General features: G+C 39.0%; 1 protein-coding gene and 1 non-coding gene across 13 annotated transcripts in view; one reads left to right on the top strand and one right to left on the bottom strand.

Moving 5' to 3' along the window:
- Positions 1 to 4,439: 4,439 nt before the first annotated feature.
- On the top strand, positions 4,440 to 4,546 carry LOC138823452 (U6 spliceosomal RNA). Its single transcript, XR_011370812.1, has one exon. It is a non-coding gene; the product is annotated as a U6 spliceosomal RNA (small nuclear RNA).
- Positions 4,547 to 7,206: 2,660 nt separating this feature from the next.
- Nrg1 (neuregulin 1) overlaps positions 7,207 to 16,947 on the bottom strand; it is a 1,056,971-nt gene continuing 1,047,230 nt past the window's right edge. For 4 of the 12 annotated variants that reach the window (XM_070016215.1, XM_070016219.1, XM_070016217.1 and 1 more), the window contains 3 exons: positions 15,811 to 15,941; positions 14,870 to 15,076; positions 7,211 to 11,876 (listed from right to left, as the gene is read on the bottom strand). In XM_070016215.1, the coding sequence (XP_069872316.1) occupies positions 11,222 to 11,876; positions 14,870 to 15,076; positions 15,811 to 15,941 (993 nt within the window). In that variant the 3' untranslated portion in view covers positions 7,211 to 11,221. Of the gene's footprint in view, positions 11,877 to 12,253; positions 12,396 to 14,869; positions 15,077 to 15,810; positions 15,942 to 16,947 lie in introns of all 12 variants that reach the window. The other 8 variants (XM_070016214.1, XM_070016211.1, XM_070016213.1 and 5 more) reach the window with 4 other exon arrangements.

Genomic DNA, 16,947 nt, shown 5'->3' on the forward strand with positions numbered 1-16,947 from the left:
TGTGTGTATGTGTGTGTGAAAGAGAGAGAGACAGAGAGACAGACACAGAGACAGAGACAGACAGACAGAGACACAGAGACACAGAGAGAGACAGAGACAGAGACAATGACAGAGACAGAGACAGACCAGACCAGTGTTTGAACTGAGGGTCTTATGTTCATAGCTGGTACTCTACTACTTGCCTCATTTTTTGCTAATTAATTGGAGACTGGCACCTTGTGAAATTTTCTGCCCTAACTATCTTTGAACTACGACCTTCAGATCTCAGCCTCCTGAGTACCTAGGATTACAAGGATGAGCCTCTGGCACCCACTTCACTGTCTTTTCTTTCTCTGCCAGACACAAGGGACTTTACTAGTAAGTGAAGATGTGGTATTTATTCCTTGAACATTCCTACATTTGTGCTAAAGCTTTACACAATGATTATCTCATTTAACCCCACAATGATACTGAAGGCCAGGGATGTTAAATGGCCAAAATTGCCCCCAGTGAAAGAGGAAAGATTGAAACCTACATCTCATGGGTTTACCACAATGTGGGCAAAGTCTAGGGAAAGATATACAAAGTGTATCAGCTTGCAGAATGGAAGGTAGGCATTGAAGCCTGGGCAAGAAAGAAAAAGAGAGGTGAGGGTGTGTCAAATGGTAGAGTGTTAATTACTAGACATGAGGCCCAGAGTTCAAATAAGGAAAGAAGGGAAGAAGGGAAGAAGGAAGGAAGGGAGGAAAGAAGGAAGGAAGGTAGGGAGAAAAGAAAGGAGAAAGGAAAGAAGGAAGGAAGGAAGGAAGTAAGGAAGGAAGGAAGGAAGGAAGGAAGGAAGGAAGGAAGAAAGAGAGGGAGGGAGGGAGGAAGGAAAGGAAGGCAGGGAGGGATAGAGGATAGGTGGAAAGGAGGAAGGAAGGGAGGCAGGGATGGAGGATAGGAGGAAGGAAAGACGGAAGGAAGAGCAGGAATAAGTATGAGTTAACGACTCTGAGTTTTCTTCCAGGAGCTTTAAAGCATGCTGCCATGCCTAATATCAGCTGATTTGCTGCCAGTTTCTATTCAGGTTTTGTATTTGGTCAGTTGGGTGACTATATCATATTATTCTATATTCTATACTCAAATTGTGTGTTCAAAGAGAAGAGTCACAGTCATCTGAGTGGTTTATTCTGCATCGCTTGAATATTGAATTTACAAGAAAAATAAACCATGGGACCAGTTTTAGAGCACCGATGATCTGACCTCATAGATTTAGGCATCCGCAAGCTCTGGAGTTATTCAGATCTGAGTATTTGCTTGACAATCTGGTGCATTTTAGGTGAGAAATCTGTGCTCAAGGCAATGTGGTTTCTACTTTCCTGTTTGCTTCTCTAACGTGGCTAATGTAGATAGCACTGAACTCATCAGCATAGGAGACTAGTTCTGAAGCTGAGAAGCACAGAGTTTAGCAAGGGCTGCAAGTATGACCAGCTCGGTGCTAGTGATCCTTAGTATTGATGCTGAACACTTTTTAGAAGCTCTGTAAGAATTTTGACTCCAATTGTCTTTCTTGGGAAGTTGAAGAACGTCCTGTTGTGTGGGGTGCAAGGGCTCATGTCTGTAATCCCGGTTACTTGGCAGACAGAACAGGATTGCAGTTTGAGACTGGTTCAGGAAAAAGTGTGAGACTCTCTCTAAAAGCAAACGGGCTAGGTTACTTTTCAAAATGGTAGAGAGCCTCCCTAGGAAGCCCAAGGCTCTCAATTCAATCCTCACTTCTACAAGTTAATAATAATAATAATAACAATAACGATCATTATCTCTATTGACTGGCAGGGAGCCACATCACTGGGATTCTTTTCTACACATTCATTATCTACTATGTTCAGGCACACTCTCAATTATAGACACACAGCAGTATCTCTGTCCTCCCAGGAGGAATTTTAGGTAACTAACTACAAGATGTGAGACAGATGGTAATACTATGTTGAGGAAGGCACACATACTATGTGAGAATGAAGGGCAAGTTAGCACCTACAGAAGGTGGAGAATTACAGATGACATGGAGATAGAGTTCTTTTCCTAGAGAAAAGACAAAAGAACTCTGAGGAGAACAAACAGAGAAGGGAATAGCATCATGCAGGAATGTTGAACAAGCATGATATTTTGTTTCCTAAGAGACAGGGGTTGTTGTTTCCAGGAAGATTTAGAATGGTGCATTAAATAACACTAAATAACATTGGAGCAGTAACTCCCTCATCCTTTCCTTCTCGATCCTAGTTAACTTACGGAATGAATCTTCCTGTGTTTCCCAAACATGTTTTCCATCTCCCTAACACTTACTCATCTCCCATTTTGCGAAAGCCCACACAGACTTTCCACCCCAAGACTTTAGCAGGCAATAGTATCTTGTTAGAATGTAATGACATTGGTTCATGTTTATTGTATTTACTTTTTACACTCTTAATTATGCCAACTGATTGCAGTTTTCCATTCACAGCATTGATACAAAATTGTCTTTGAAATGACTTTATTTTAGTTAAAAATGCAATTAATTAAAAACAATATGCAAAAGAAAATACAGGTGATACATGGCATTCATATGAAGCAGGTATGTCAGTGACTAGAGTTTGATAACACTGCCGTGGTATGTTTGGAAAACAGGAAATCCTGAGTGGAATGAGTGGTGTGAGATAAGCTAGTGATGAAGATGCAGGCAAGACTATTTGCAGAGCCAGACTGTGGAGGGCCTCCTCTATCAGGCTGAGAAACTGTAGTCTGTGAGGAACCACAGGAGAGTTATAACCAACAGACTGCAAGAAAGGGTTTGCAAGTTAGAACTCACTGACACAATGTGAAGGAAAGTCCAGAGCAGCTAATGAAGGAGATCAGTCAGGAGGCTAACAGGCCCTGTGAGAGACATGAATGAGACATGAATAAAGGTAGAAATGAGGTTGGGCTGGTGGAGGTGAGATATTTAACAAGTCAGTGATACATTCATCTCTGTCACCGATTAGACATGGTGGGAGAAATATAGAATATTGCTCAGGTTTGACTTGGACAGTGGGGGACAGTTGGGTCTACTAACCAGAGGAGGGGTTATTTCCTCAGTTACTCCTTTTATAAATGACATGGTTTTGACCCTGAGTGGGACCCTACAGCTCTGTAACTCTGTGTGAACACCTTCATAGAAAGAATGCAAGGTTCTTCTTTTACATTCCTGACTAGCAAATATATTTTTCAAATAAGGTAATCTCCAACAAACGTAGTGGAGCTAGTAAAAATATTCATTTTTGTTGTTGTTGTGAAGGAAAAGTCTAGGGACAAAGAAAATAATGGAAAAGATAATATCATGTGACTGTTCCAATCAGGGAAGTTCCCATGTCTAATAATATTACTTTAAATTTCTCTTGAAACCCAATCATTTCTTACTAAGATTTTGTTCAAAATATGAAGCCGTATGATTTGATTTTAAAATATTTAACACATGATATTAATTTACCTTTCTGGGGGCACAGTATGAGAAAGTAATATGTATATACCATATGAGATGACCAGTCTGCATAATTAACGTATCAATCAAGAATGAAGAGCTGGGAAAAGAAGAACTCCCAGTAATGGAGTTTTTCTGGGGTATTTGAGTGAGACTCTTGTGTGAAGGCAGAACCAACTTGTACTTGGCAGGATGTGGTTATAGGGAAATGGGAAGGTGGGAACAAGTGGATAATGTGTACCATTTTTTTCTTTTCCTGATTCATGGCAGAGCAAGACTAGGACCCAAAGGAAAATTGTTTGATATCTTGTTAGCTGCAAAAGCTTATGCCAATAAAGCCCAATTCTCTGAAGCAGATACAAAGTTTGCTGTAAGCTCCACTTTATAAGGCACCAGAGGAGATCTAGACCACCATCCAATCTGTAAGTTCCCACATTATGCAGAAGCTAGATCATCACCTTACTTCCTAAAATGTCAATCACCTCATGAAAGCCTGGGAAGACAGGTGTTAGCTAAACTCCTAACAACATTAGCCAGAAAGATACAAAGTTTACATGCATTGTTTCCTGTTATTTTTATGGTGAGTGAGGGTTGCAATTATTCTCAATAAATATATACATATATTTCAGTTGGAAGTCAAGGAAGTATATGGAAAAGTATGTTAGACTCTTGCTGTGAACCATGCTGATACCGCAAGCCTGATGATTGATATCATGAAACATCTGCCATTCTTCTTGTGAATGAAGTTTTAAAGGATTGAACCTAAATAGCTTAAATCCATAAATTATGAATCACATTCATAAGAGAATCCTGCTTTATGCATGGAGAAAAGAGTCAGTAAGAACCTTAATATTTATTGGATAGGTAATGGGAGTGAGTGATAAATATCCATGAGCTATGTTCTTTTTTTCATAAAAATGGTCATATCAGTCTTGATTCTGAATTTCATCACTTTGCAGACCTTTATATAAGAAATTAGAATATGGTGTTCACTTCGGCAACACATATACTAAAATTGGAATGATCCAGAGAAGATTAGCATTGCCCCTGCGCAAGGATGACATGCAAATTCGTGAAGCGTTCAAAAGAAAAAGAAATTAGAATATGTTAAGATTAGGGGTGAAAGTAAGGCAAATGAAGGTGCGCTGACCAAGATATACTGTCAGGTTAGGTTAGGACCATTTTTGGGGTTATCCTACTAGATATTTGCAAAGAAGTTTGAGGGTGGTATGAAACTCTACAGAGTCATGTTTCAGTAAGTTCCTGTGAGACTATAAGGAATCAGTAATAATTAAAATTCCATTAAAATTAGATAATTGACATGAAATGGTATGGCTTTGTAAAAGCAAGTTATTATGCTCATAACTCATTCTAAGAGAGCTTAGTATTTAAGCAATGGTTTTAAATGCTTTTTGGATGGATTATAGTTCTCCACATACAGCTGTTGTTAAAGTGAATTTGTTGAGTGGCATCAGATTGAAGAAATGGTCAAATATGTTTACTGGGTGCACTTGTGCTGCATTGTACCATTGGAAACTTTGATTCCTTAGTATAAGAAACTGGAATAGAAGAAGTGAATGGAAGAAGAAATTTGAATACTCACATTATGTGAGTATTCACATAATTTCCTTCCATGTGTTCAACTTGAATCCTGCCTGCAGCACAGTTTTGTGGTTAGAGATTAGGAAATAAATCAGGGGGAGAAAATTGCCTACATTTACAAAGTTGCCAAGTAGTAGTAGGGATATATTCCTCTACCTCCACATCTTCTTTTGACTAGAATTTGCAATCTATCTATTGAGAGTTGTGAAATCACTCTCCCGGCTACAGATCATTTCTTTAGAAAGTAAAGTTTAATGAAAGATGCATTGAGTCACAAAGCCAAATGAATTGGGTTCTAGAATTTCTCTGAACCAATAGCTCATGTTCTTCCAAAAGGAAACTTGATTTTAGAGGCTACTAATTGCATTGTATATGTAAAAGAATGAAAACTCAAGCTAAAAGTCCTGTTTATGCTTAGGACCTGGGCAGAAGGTAGGAGTTTGAGAAATGATAGTAAGAAAACCTAGATACAAATATTGCTGCTATAATTTACTTAATATGTAACTTCAAGAGAGATTTTTTTCAACCACTCTGAGCCTAAATTTTCCCCATCATTTATTATATCAGGAGAAAAGGAGAAAAGATATAAAAAAAGGTTTTTTTGAGTCATAAGAGATTATAGAACATTATTTATATTTAATAGTTCATTTCCCTGTGTGTGAGCCAATCTATGCACAAGCCATTAAAGATGTTTAAATCTACAAAGGTAATTCTTCCTCCTCATCAGTATGCTGTGTAATGAGAAGAGATGTCTTTTTCTGTACCTTGTTCTGTTCCTAATATGTCCATTCGAAGAGGAGTTAGAAAAGGATCCTAGGTATCATTATTACTCCAGTCTCTGCCTCCTTTTTAGGAATCACTGGTCTCTTTCACTATGTCTGTTTTTAAATGGATCTGGTAGATTATGATGAGTTAGCTCTACAAAACAAGTCATTTCTCTATAATAGATGATGTTTTAAAGCTTGACATTCAAAACCAATAGCTGCCATATGAGGATACTATCAAGATGCTAAAAGGCACATGCAGGAAACAACAGGACTACCTTATCCAACAGCTTTCTTAAAGATTAGGAATATTGGTATTTCTGGTACCAACAGGAAGACTTTATTTTTCATAGGTGAGTTATCTTTCCATTTCCTACCAAATAAATTTTGGGGAGTAGTAATTTGCATAACTTAATTTTACTGCAACTTACATATCTGGATTGCAGATTGGCTTGATTTATCCCCAACTCCCTGACAAGTCCTCTGGCCATTTATCATGAGAACAGAGAGTAAAGACTACTGGTAGAAAGGACAGAGGCTTGCTAGTTTCTACATCTGGCTTGGGTTCGATTTTCAAGAGATAACTATAACTGAAATGTAATTATTATCAAGATCTGTCATTTGACGAGAAGTGAAAGATTGTCTTGAAAGAATGGTAGCCTATGGAAACAATTTTACCCTGAACTACTAAAATTGTTGCTTGTAGTTTTCAGTTAGGATGGGGAATGGATGAAACATCAACATATTTAAATTTTAACTTTTAAAATATTCTGTACTTTCTGAGCTGCTGCCTGGCTGGTTGGCTGAGAAGCTAGTGGGTTGTGAATTGATGTTGTGGCCTCAGGAATGCATAGTTGAAAGCTTCCATTTAAATCTCCTAGACATCCACGGTGTTTGGAAATGACTCTTGTGGAGCTATTACTAGGTAACAGAAATTGTGTACATATATGGAGGTAGACTTGGATGGAAAATCTCAGGTATGGTCAAACTACAAAGGCAGGCATTTGGAACCGCCAAGATTGCTCATGCCCATTCCCTGTCTTTTAGAAGCACTTAACTTTTCTGACACTGAATAAAATGCCTGAAATATATAAAAAAAAGTAGCACATAAATATCTGTCAAAATATGGCTTTTGTGTAGGTTAATTTCAGTAAGAAAAGTAATGTCTTCATTTCTATGACAAGCCTTAGAACACGAGAGATATTTCATGCATAAACCCCTCCCTGAGCTGTAAGATGGGCATCAGTTTGATTTATTGATAGAATGAGAGGAATGAATTTGATGGGGCCTTATCTTTCTATAGAGCCATGGGTCTGATGGAAAGCAAATTTACTGAAGCCATAAGGATGCTTAGCATGACTGCCTTTTAGAGATTGTGGCTATTGGACCACTTGAACCCTGATAGCATTTATTTTTCCTCTTTCCTGATCGAATGGGATGGGCACAGTGACATTTTCCATTAATCTCAAGAAGTTTCTGGCTGTCACTAGACAACATAGTAGCAAGCTGAATCCTGGCAGTTGTTCCATGAACTGTTTCTCTCTGATGCCATTGTGTATGGGAGGTAGAGTAGACAAGGATGGAAGCCTCCCACTGCTTTGTGGTCCCTTCAACAAGGAGGAAGGAGGTAAACAGAACCAGGTGGCAGATGACTCAAGGATGAATTGTGTGGCAAAAGCAACAGACAGACAAGATGATGGTGAGATCCAAGAAGCACATTTCCACTATGTTAGTACAACTGTCACAGCAAGACAGAAGGTGCTGGTCTAACAGACTGAAACATTAGTCTGCTGAACAACACACTCAAGTCTCCACAGATCGCATTTGTTTTTTTTATTGCAGTATGACTTTCTTGGGAAAATGAACAAAACTTTAAATAAATCACAATTACTTATTGCTTAGTATTTTGGATAATAAATTCTTTAGTTTATCAGTACCTCACGGCCTTCAAATGTGCATTCTTCAAATAGTTTCAATTACATATACATTCTTTCTCCTGAACAATAAATTATTCTTTTCAAACAAACAAAAAAAAAAGAAAAGAAAAAGGTACATAATTTTAAAGCAAAGGAAAAAACATATATTTTTAACATTTATCTTAAACTTATATGAAAACAATACTCTCTATGTTAGATGCTTAAATATAAATAATAAAGGACATTATGTTATTTACAATGTTACACAGTTGAGAGAGTAAAAACTGACATTAACTCATAAAGACAGAAAGTGATTTAAAAAAATCCAAGCAATGTACAATATGTATTTACAAAAGAATATGAAATAAAACTTGTGATATGTGGCCATTTCCTTTTTATCTGTATTTCTGTACAGTGTTTAATGGATCTTTGAAAACAGAAATTCTGTAGCTGGTGGAATGCAGCCAGTACTAAAAGACCTTCCATATTTTTGTCAATATGAGCCATGTGCCCTATATCCTCAGGCCAAAAAATGAAAAGAAAAGAAAAGAAAATTTGGAGCAAGTTACCCTGGATCAACTCCACCTATATAAAGACAGTCAGAATGAACAAGAAGAATATAGCAGATAGCTAGTTGGGACACATTTTCCTACACAGAGGACCAGTTTGTATAAATCTGAAGGCTGTCCACCAGGCACTGTTGGGAAAGAAAGAAAGAAAAAGAGGGAAAACAGAGAAGAAAATGAATGTTGCATGAGAAAAAAGGACATTATGTACATTCTCTGCTTCACTTCATACCCTTTGGGGGAATATGATTTCAGACCCAGAATAACAAGTTGCTGTCAAGCTTCTGGGTAATTTCCATGGCCTTAAAACCCAAGATGGCTTTCTGTATGCCAGGAACATAGGTTTTCTATTCCTTTGGGCTACCAAGGCACTGCCTGAATTTATAAACAGGGATGACTGAGAGTGAGGTGGCATTAAAGCCACCTCCCTGCAATGTCCCTGTGAACATAAATCTGGAGGCTGAAGTAAGTAGCTTTGAACAGCCAACTGATTTTTCTTATCAAAGGAATTTCTTGCTCCATAGGGGAAAAAGGTGTCTTAACTAACATGCCACTTTTCTGAGTGACCAGAATCAGGCTGAAAATAAAATTTCATATATCTTTGAAATGTTAGCATTTGCAGCAATGCTTATACTGAGGGAAAGGCTGCTCATGCTCATTTTTTTTAATCAGAAAATTTTATTTATTTTTCCAAAGAGGACATTTGCATACCCTGCTGCCCAAGGAGGTTGGAACAAGATGTTTAAGGGTCTTGAAAATAATGATAGAAATTGCTTTATGAAAATATTGAAGAAAGAGCCAAGATATTCAAAGGCGATATTAAAAATAATTTGGAGAACTTCTTTGAAGCTGAATTATTTTCCTTCCAGGAGCGGTCTCATGTCTCTGGAATTGGGAAATCAGTACAACTTGAGGGGATGCCTCTGTGTAGGTTAAAAAGCAACAAGATCAATGTTGACCACAGAGAAAGTGGGGTGTATAAAAGGGACAAAAAGTATGGGATAGCAAACATTAAGTATAACTTCAAAGACCTTCCGACAAACATCTCTGTAGAGTGTAGGAACATATAGGAGTATAATGACATTAACATATGCCCAGCCAACATTTGCATGTCGTTTCTTCCCTCTCCTCTGTAGCATAGGATTTGGTGGAAGAAATTCAGTTCACTTGTGAACAAGACACATCGATTGTCATTGACTTCGTGAACCCTCTGCTAACTGGTTTTCCATGTTGCTCCATAGATCCTAGGAAGCCATGTGAGCATAAGCAAAGCTCCAGACCTGACTCGGCAGACACCAGCCAGGGAATCGAAAGAGGATTTGCATGGTTTAGGGCTACTTTTCTTATTTTCCTGCATGAGCAGTGAGTTCAAATATCAATATCTGTAGGCCTTCACTGGATTTGCAGTCACAAGAGAACATGCCAGGTGCAGCCCAGTCTTAGTCCTGCTTTTGTAGCGGTAAGGCAAAAATGAAGAGAGAGGAAAATGGGTGGTATAGGCTGTCACTGGAGACGTCAGTCCAGAGGTAGGGGCTACTTCTGCAAGTAAAGGTGCAATTTTTTCCAGCACTATTGCCATTCCTAGTGAATTACTACCGGGGAAGGTTCTTGCTCATCACAAATCACATGGCCAATTCTGACAAGAAGTGTTCGTGCATAGTTACAACTCAATCAGGGCAACGTTGAAAAAACAAGAGAAACAGAAGGGGCAGAAAGGAGAGGTCAACCATACTTTAAAATGTCAACCAAGTCACACAACCACTCTCTATCTGTGTCTTCTACACATTTCCCCCTCCCCCTTCTAAACATGCTACAATAGGAACATTTTCCTATGGTGACAAGCCATTGCCGTGTACAACAGACACTTTTCACTATACAAGTGTTGGAGACAGGTTGGTGAGTGTGCTATTTGGGCTGGATTTTTTTTGTTGTGCCGTGATCTGCTTCTTCCAGAGCTGAGAAGACACAGCCAATCAATAGCTCCCGAATCGGTGAAGAAGAAAAATAAAACCCACCAGAAATGACTGCACCTTTATCGGTTATGGTTTGCTGTTCAACTAGATGAGCTGCTAAATCATTTTCTTAGAGAGAAAGTGGAATTGAGTCCTCTTCTATCGAAGCTGTTAGATTTACCCTGATAGCAAGCCGGAACCCATTTTCTAAGCTATCCCTAAAATGATTGTTCTTTTTCAAGGAAAAAAAAATAAGTTAAAATAAAGTCAGTGGTAGCTCTTTTTAGCAAGAGCAAGCTATCTTCTGAATAATAATACAGTTTTTTTTTTAAAAAAATCACAGTATTACTTTCTTCCTAATATTTAACATTACTTAATGCAGTTTCCTGCTGTATTTAATAGTAGCATGCTGTTGGATCTACTATTATCTCAGAGCCCAGTGAAGCAAACCTTTGGCTGACAGAGTCGACAGAACTCATTTCATATTCAAAAGCAAAGAAAACTTCATACAAAAGAGAAGAGTACTTGGATGGATGTGCCATTACAAGACGTACTGGTTGGGGTGCTGCTACAAGCAAACAGACAGACAGTTGCAAGTCTTGCAAATCATACATCCAGTCCACATTAGAATGCAATGCACAAGAAGCCAGCAAAAAACTGAATATCTGGAAGGTTTTGCTGAAATACTGTGGAAAAGCAATCACTGTAACTGTACAAAACTTGCTCTGGACATAACATAACATAAAGGCACCATTGATATCTTTCTCATTTTGAAATACTGTAAAAAATTGCTACATATGGCACATAACACATTTTTTTTACATACATATATTTAATTTATAAAAGTTTTTTTTCCTGTTTTCTATTTGCAGAACTGCTAAAATAAAATAAATTGTTTAATTTAAGGTGGAATACTTTATTATATAAAATAAAGTTTTACAGGTGAATCTATGTGTTTATTTGGGTTTTATACAGCGATAGGGTCTTGGTTAGCAATGACACTAGACAGCCTGGCCTGTAATTCTTCCTGGGTGGAGAAGCGGCCTGCTGGGTTAGTCCTGTTGTCAGTCAGGCGAAAGGCAGGTGTCACTTCAACACTGGCTGCCAGGGGGTTCTGTATGCCCAGGAAAGGTGTATCTTCACCTACTCTTTCATCTTCTGTTTCACTCTCTGAGTTACTGCTCTCAGAGCTTGTGTTGCTGTCCATTTCCAACCTGTTGGCAATGTGGCCATTGGGCTTGGTTCTTTTGGCCCTCCGGCTGTTGGTGAGTTTCTTAACAGGCTCTTGAGCTGGCTCATACTCCTGGGTTGTTTCATACTCCTCATCCTCCACTATCCTCAAGGGGCTAGGGGGGAGGCTGCTACTCTCATGCACAGGGTTGTGATGGAAAGAGTTGAATTGTGGAGGGTGGTGATCATACTTCTTCTCCCGCAGCCTTGGTGGCGTCACAAGAAGCAGAGGTCTCTCTTCTTCTATGAAGGGGCTCACTGCCATGGAAGGCATGGATACCGTCATGCTGGACACAGGCGGAGACATTTCCGAAGGGGGCGATTTGGGGGAGCTTGGCGTGTGGAAATCTACTGGTGACATACGAGCCGGGGTGGTCATGGCTGACACATACCTGTGTGAGCACAGAATACCCTGCATAAGTGTGGTGGAATAAAAGGCATAGAGCAGGGAGGGTAAGGGGACAGAGTTCATGATAGGCTAGCGTCAGAGAAGACTTTTCATTGTATGCGTCTCCATTTTTACACTAGGAAATTCAGTACCCTTGGGATCTAAAATTATGTAGCCAAGAGTTGCCTCACAGCAGTACATGCAAAAAAAAATCAGGTAAATTGTCTAGTTTGTTTCAAGGCTTTGGGAATTTTTCTATTTCATCATGAATTTAGATAAGAGCCAAGAAAAGAGGGCTCTAGGTCCTGAAAACTTCTCAGCTTATGAGGACCAAGGCTCAGGGATTTGGAAGGGAAAAAAAATATTACTTAAATACTATACCTTCCTAAAGGCCAAAAGGTCTTAGAGAATGAAGCCCAAATGGGGAATGGAAGAAGATCTAAGATGAGTTGCTGAGAGCTGGATCTGCATGCATTTGGCTCTTTGTGCCTTGTTTCTCCTTAGCTCAGCTATAAGGTTATGTCTTATGAAAAAAAAAGAGCATAGTAACTTAGATTTATTCCTGACAACAGTGTAATACATTTGTGTGCTTTTCATTTTTTTTTCCCACAAAATGCTTCTAGTTAACATTCAATTTGCAACTATCCATTCCAGGGTCCAAGACATACAAAGGGAAGCCTGAGAGACCCTGGTGTTGGTCTCATAGTTACCACAGTGGAGAGTATGTCCAATCTCCAATCTACCTCTCTTCCAACTGTGCTGTCTCTCTCCCTCCCCCCTCTCTCTCTCCCTCCCTTCTCTCCTCTCTCTCTCTCTCTCTCTCTCTCTCTCTCTCTCTCTCTCTCTCTCTCTCTCTCTCTCTCTCTCTCTCTCTCTCTCTCTCTCTCTCTCTCTCTCATTCATATGGGTTGTGGGACTTGGACTCAGGACCTGGACACTGTCTCTGAGCTTTTGTGTTCAAGGTTACTTGAGCCACACCTCCACTTCTGTTTTTTTTTGGGGGGGGGTTGGGAGAGTTGGAGATAAGAGCCTCATGGACTTTCCTGCCTGGGCTGGTTTTGAACTGCAGTCTTCAGATATCAGCCTTCTGAGTAGCTAGGACTATTAAGTATAAACCACCAGTGCCCCACCAGACTTCTCTTTTAATGCCTATGGTTATATTATCCCTAGGCTTCCGTACAGATGTGTATGCAAACATCAGTCAAAATGCCTAGCCATTTTTTGTGGGCAGGTAGTACCAAGATACCTGATGATATTCTGTGCTTAATACTGTTCAGTGAATATAGCCATCAGGACACCCAAAGCATATTCCCCATGCCTTTGCCAGAATAAGATGGGCTGCCTTTTGGCACCAAAGGGGATGAGTCACATTTCTCAATGTATGATTAAAAAACTGTCACCTAAGCATAGCACTAAAGGACTTTTCCTCCCCCTGACATTAGCAGAGTCTAATTTGATGTGACTTGTGATGACACAGGACACCACTAGCTGAACTCTAGCTAACAGGAAGAGGAGGTCTAGTAACTTCCATGACTCACAGTGATATGGATGTGAGATCCAGCTATGTCTAAACTGGGAAAGTATGTCAGAGACTGAAATATTGGAGCCTTGAGTCTACAGATTTTTTTTTGTTTGTTTGGAAGGGTCTTAAGTTGCACTCTGAGAGATGCTTATCCAAATCCAATCAACACACACACACACGTGATTTATCATTTCTCTGTATGATCTTTACATTTGAGGTACATTTTGCAGTCCTAGGTAGTATCTTGGGTATGCAAGAAAGTCTATCCAACAGGGATAGGTCAGCTTTCAAAGATTACCATCATAGGTCATCATGACAAAACATTACCCCAGCCTCCTTTTCCTGTGTCAAAAAGACTGAACTACCATAGGTAGAATTTTCTTCTCCTTAATATGTAAAGATGTAAGTACATGAATTTAAGGCTAATATTTGAAGCCAGTTTAGGACTCTGACTGCTATTTCATAGATGGGTTCTTGAGAAATGCAAATCCCCAAAATTCCATACAGCTCTAAAATGCCATTTGAGGAGAAAGATAGTAAATGCTTAGTAGGCTCCATATATGACCTGAGAATTCCCACAGGATCCTCCTTTGTTATTTTTTGTGGAATCCTATCCGTATAGCAAAGGTGTCTTTTAGAATATGTCACTAAAAAAACAATCCAGGTGATTGAAAACCATTATGGAACAGTTTGTTGATGGGCTAAAAGCCTGACTGGGTGGAAATTTGTTCCAGCATACATGAAAATGGACAAAGAGAAGATATGATTCCATATTCTTATTTAACATGCCATTCAGTTCGCTTTCCTCCATTATTTATTGTACCTTTGTGGTTACTCCCTGAAACCTGACCCTATCTCCCCAATAGAATGGCAAAACAATTTGGAATGAAGAGGCCAAGGCAAATGCAATATCTACTTTGAAATCCACCTGTGAAGACTGCCACATGCAGCATACAAAATATTTTATTTGTCCCTTCTGGAATGGGATATGATATGGTGGGGTGCAAGTATGTGTTCCCCCATGACCACCAGCAGTGACATAGCCCCTGACTTGATTTAACTGAGGCTGGAAGGTAAGACGGAATGTAGGAGAACATGAGGCCAGCTCCACCACCAAATTAAAGTTTGGACAACTGCAAACTGGAATTAGAGAAGGGTCCTTATTAAGCATTGGTGCCATTTGTCTAGGGTCTGAGCCTAAGGCTAGGTCTTGGAATTCCAAGTCTGCTGCACCTTCCATATCAAATCACTCCAGCTCTTTAAAGAGTCTGATGCCTGGTCAGCCACTGGGACGATGTGAGCAGCTCAGGAGAAATGAGTTCAGTCAAACAAAAGGAGGACTTCATCAACTAGGAGCACCACGGAACTGCAGCCCCTTATTCTGATTGGGTAGATTTCCTTAGGTGAGACTGCAGTGCTCACAGGGATTGTCTTACAGAGGTTCTCCTTGCGGTAGCATTGCTTTTCAGTTTTACCTTTCACTATGAGGAGAGTCTCGGTAGGAGTCAGGGGTTTCTCTGGCATGCCTGAGGAAGCTGTTACATTCTCGAGGGCCTCCCAAGCCATTAAGACGTCCTCTTGGACCCCCAGAAGGGCTGCTGTGCCTACTGTTTTCTACTGATGACATCATGATTACAGAGTGGCTCCCCGAAAGGATGCTTTCTGTGTGTCCATTGCTCCAGCTAAGGGTGGAAGGAAGGAAACATGAAAGGCAGTGAGATTTTTTTTTAATATGCAAACATTGAAATAAACAGTAGTAATTCTACCAAATATTTAAAACAACTGATGCACCAGAGCTCACTAGAACACTGTTTAAGAATAGAATTACGAAAGTATTTGCTAGAAAGAGGATCATGATTCAGACTTGTTTTGAAGCTTATTCGTTTGTTCACTCATCAATACATACTCATCAAATGCCACTACGTTTCTCTGTCTTTGAATGGCTTAGGTTGAAGAAATATTTTATTGAAGGAGCTATAACTGAAATTCTAGTGTTGTTTTTGGTAGACTGCAGTCCGTTTGAAATCATTAGAGTATATAAGAATTGAGAGTTCAGTTATAGGGTTCACTACTTCTTTCAGGTATTTCCCAGAGCTGTTAAAAGGTGTTAGAACGTAATTTTTATGTATTATCTAGAATCTATGGCAGTGAGGCAGTTTAGTGAGTAGTAAAGCATATGTAGACAATGTAGGCAATTATTGCTAGTCCCTGTTTTACTTTTTGGGAAAGTAAAAATTGATGCTCAGATTTATAAGCAATTAAGGTGAGAGCTACTAATGTCTCAAGTTTGTTTAGGTACAGGACTATTTAATTTAGTGTCTCAGCAATGTTCCATGTCTCTTTTTAGGCACTGAATCAAAAGGTATTGTGAAAGTATTTGTCCTTAGGGTAATGCTAGCAAGTTTTTATTTCATACCTGTGACTAGGAGTCTGAGTGACGGTAGTAGAGTGATGGGCTGTTGAGGTATAATGACTGGTGGAAAAAGATGTCTCTGCTTCTCTCTCAACGATATGCTCACTGGAGATTACGTTCTTAGATACATATTGCTAGACAGACAAAAACACAATTCAAAGGCTCAGGCAAATTCAAATACAAACACTGACTCACAAATCTATTCTTAAAACATCTTTATTTCTCACGGACACACAGCAAATCCTCTCTTGTCTACTTTGGCTTTTAGATGAGATAAATGGTATTAATAAATTACTCCTTAGATGTGTATACAATATAGGCCTATGATAACAATTTATTAGAAAGAACCCTTTCTTCCCTCCATTTCAGCTGACTACAATTCAATACAAATTCCTTCTAATCTCTGGTTTTGTTAGGACTGTTGCAAGTCAAGAACACTGATATTTGAGTGACACAAAAGCATAGAGAAAGTTTATCTTATTTTTGATTTCTAACCTATATATATATATGTGTGTGTGTGCGTATATATATATATATATGTGTGTGTATATATATGTATGGATATATATATATATATATATATATATATATATATATGATCTGTCTTCCTCTTTCACTTTCCTAATGCCTATGTTGCCTTACTGCTACCATTGAAGATTTTTTTTATGCAGTCCTGGGGCTTGAACTTAGAGTCTGGGTCCCTGAGTCTTTGTGTTCAAGGATAGCACCCTTCTACTTGGATCACAGCTCTACTTTCAGCTTTTTGGTCGTTAATTGAAGGTAAAAGTCTCAGGAACTTTCCTGCCTAGGCTAGCTTTGAACCAAAAGCCTCAGATATTAGCCTTCCAAATAGCTAGAATTACAAATGGTGAGACACCAGCATCCTGCTTCCTTGAAGTTTTTAACTTCCAGTGGTGAGACTAACAAGGCTGCTGAAAAATTTGAAGGGCTTCTAGCAGCTAACCAAGCACAAAAATAGAGTGGGCTTTTATATTTGGTGTAATTAGTCTATTTTATTTTCATCAGCAAATTATGGTTGTTTGTACTGCCTTCTATCAGTGAGAGGTTGTAGTTTAAAAGGTTGACTTGAGGTTATATTTTAGATACTGTGGGTATTTCTAAAAAATTGAATTAAATAAT

The sequence above is a fragment of the Dipodomys merriami genome, unplaced genomic scaffold, assembly GCF_024711535.1.
Source record: "Dipodomys merriami isolate MVZ:Mamm:240054 unplaced genomic scaffold, mDipMer1.0.p SCAF_12, whole genome shotgun sequence".
NCBI lineage: Eukaryota > Metazoa > Chordata > Mammalia > Rodentia > Heteromyidae > Dipodomys > Dipodomys merriami.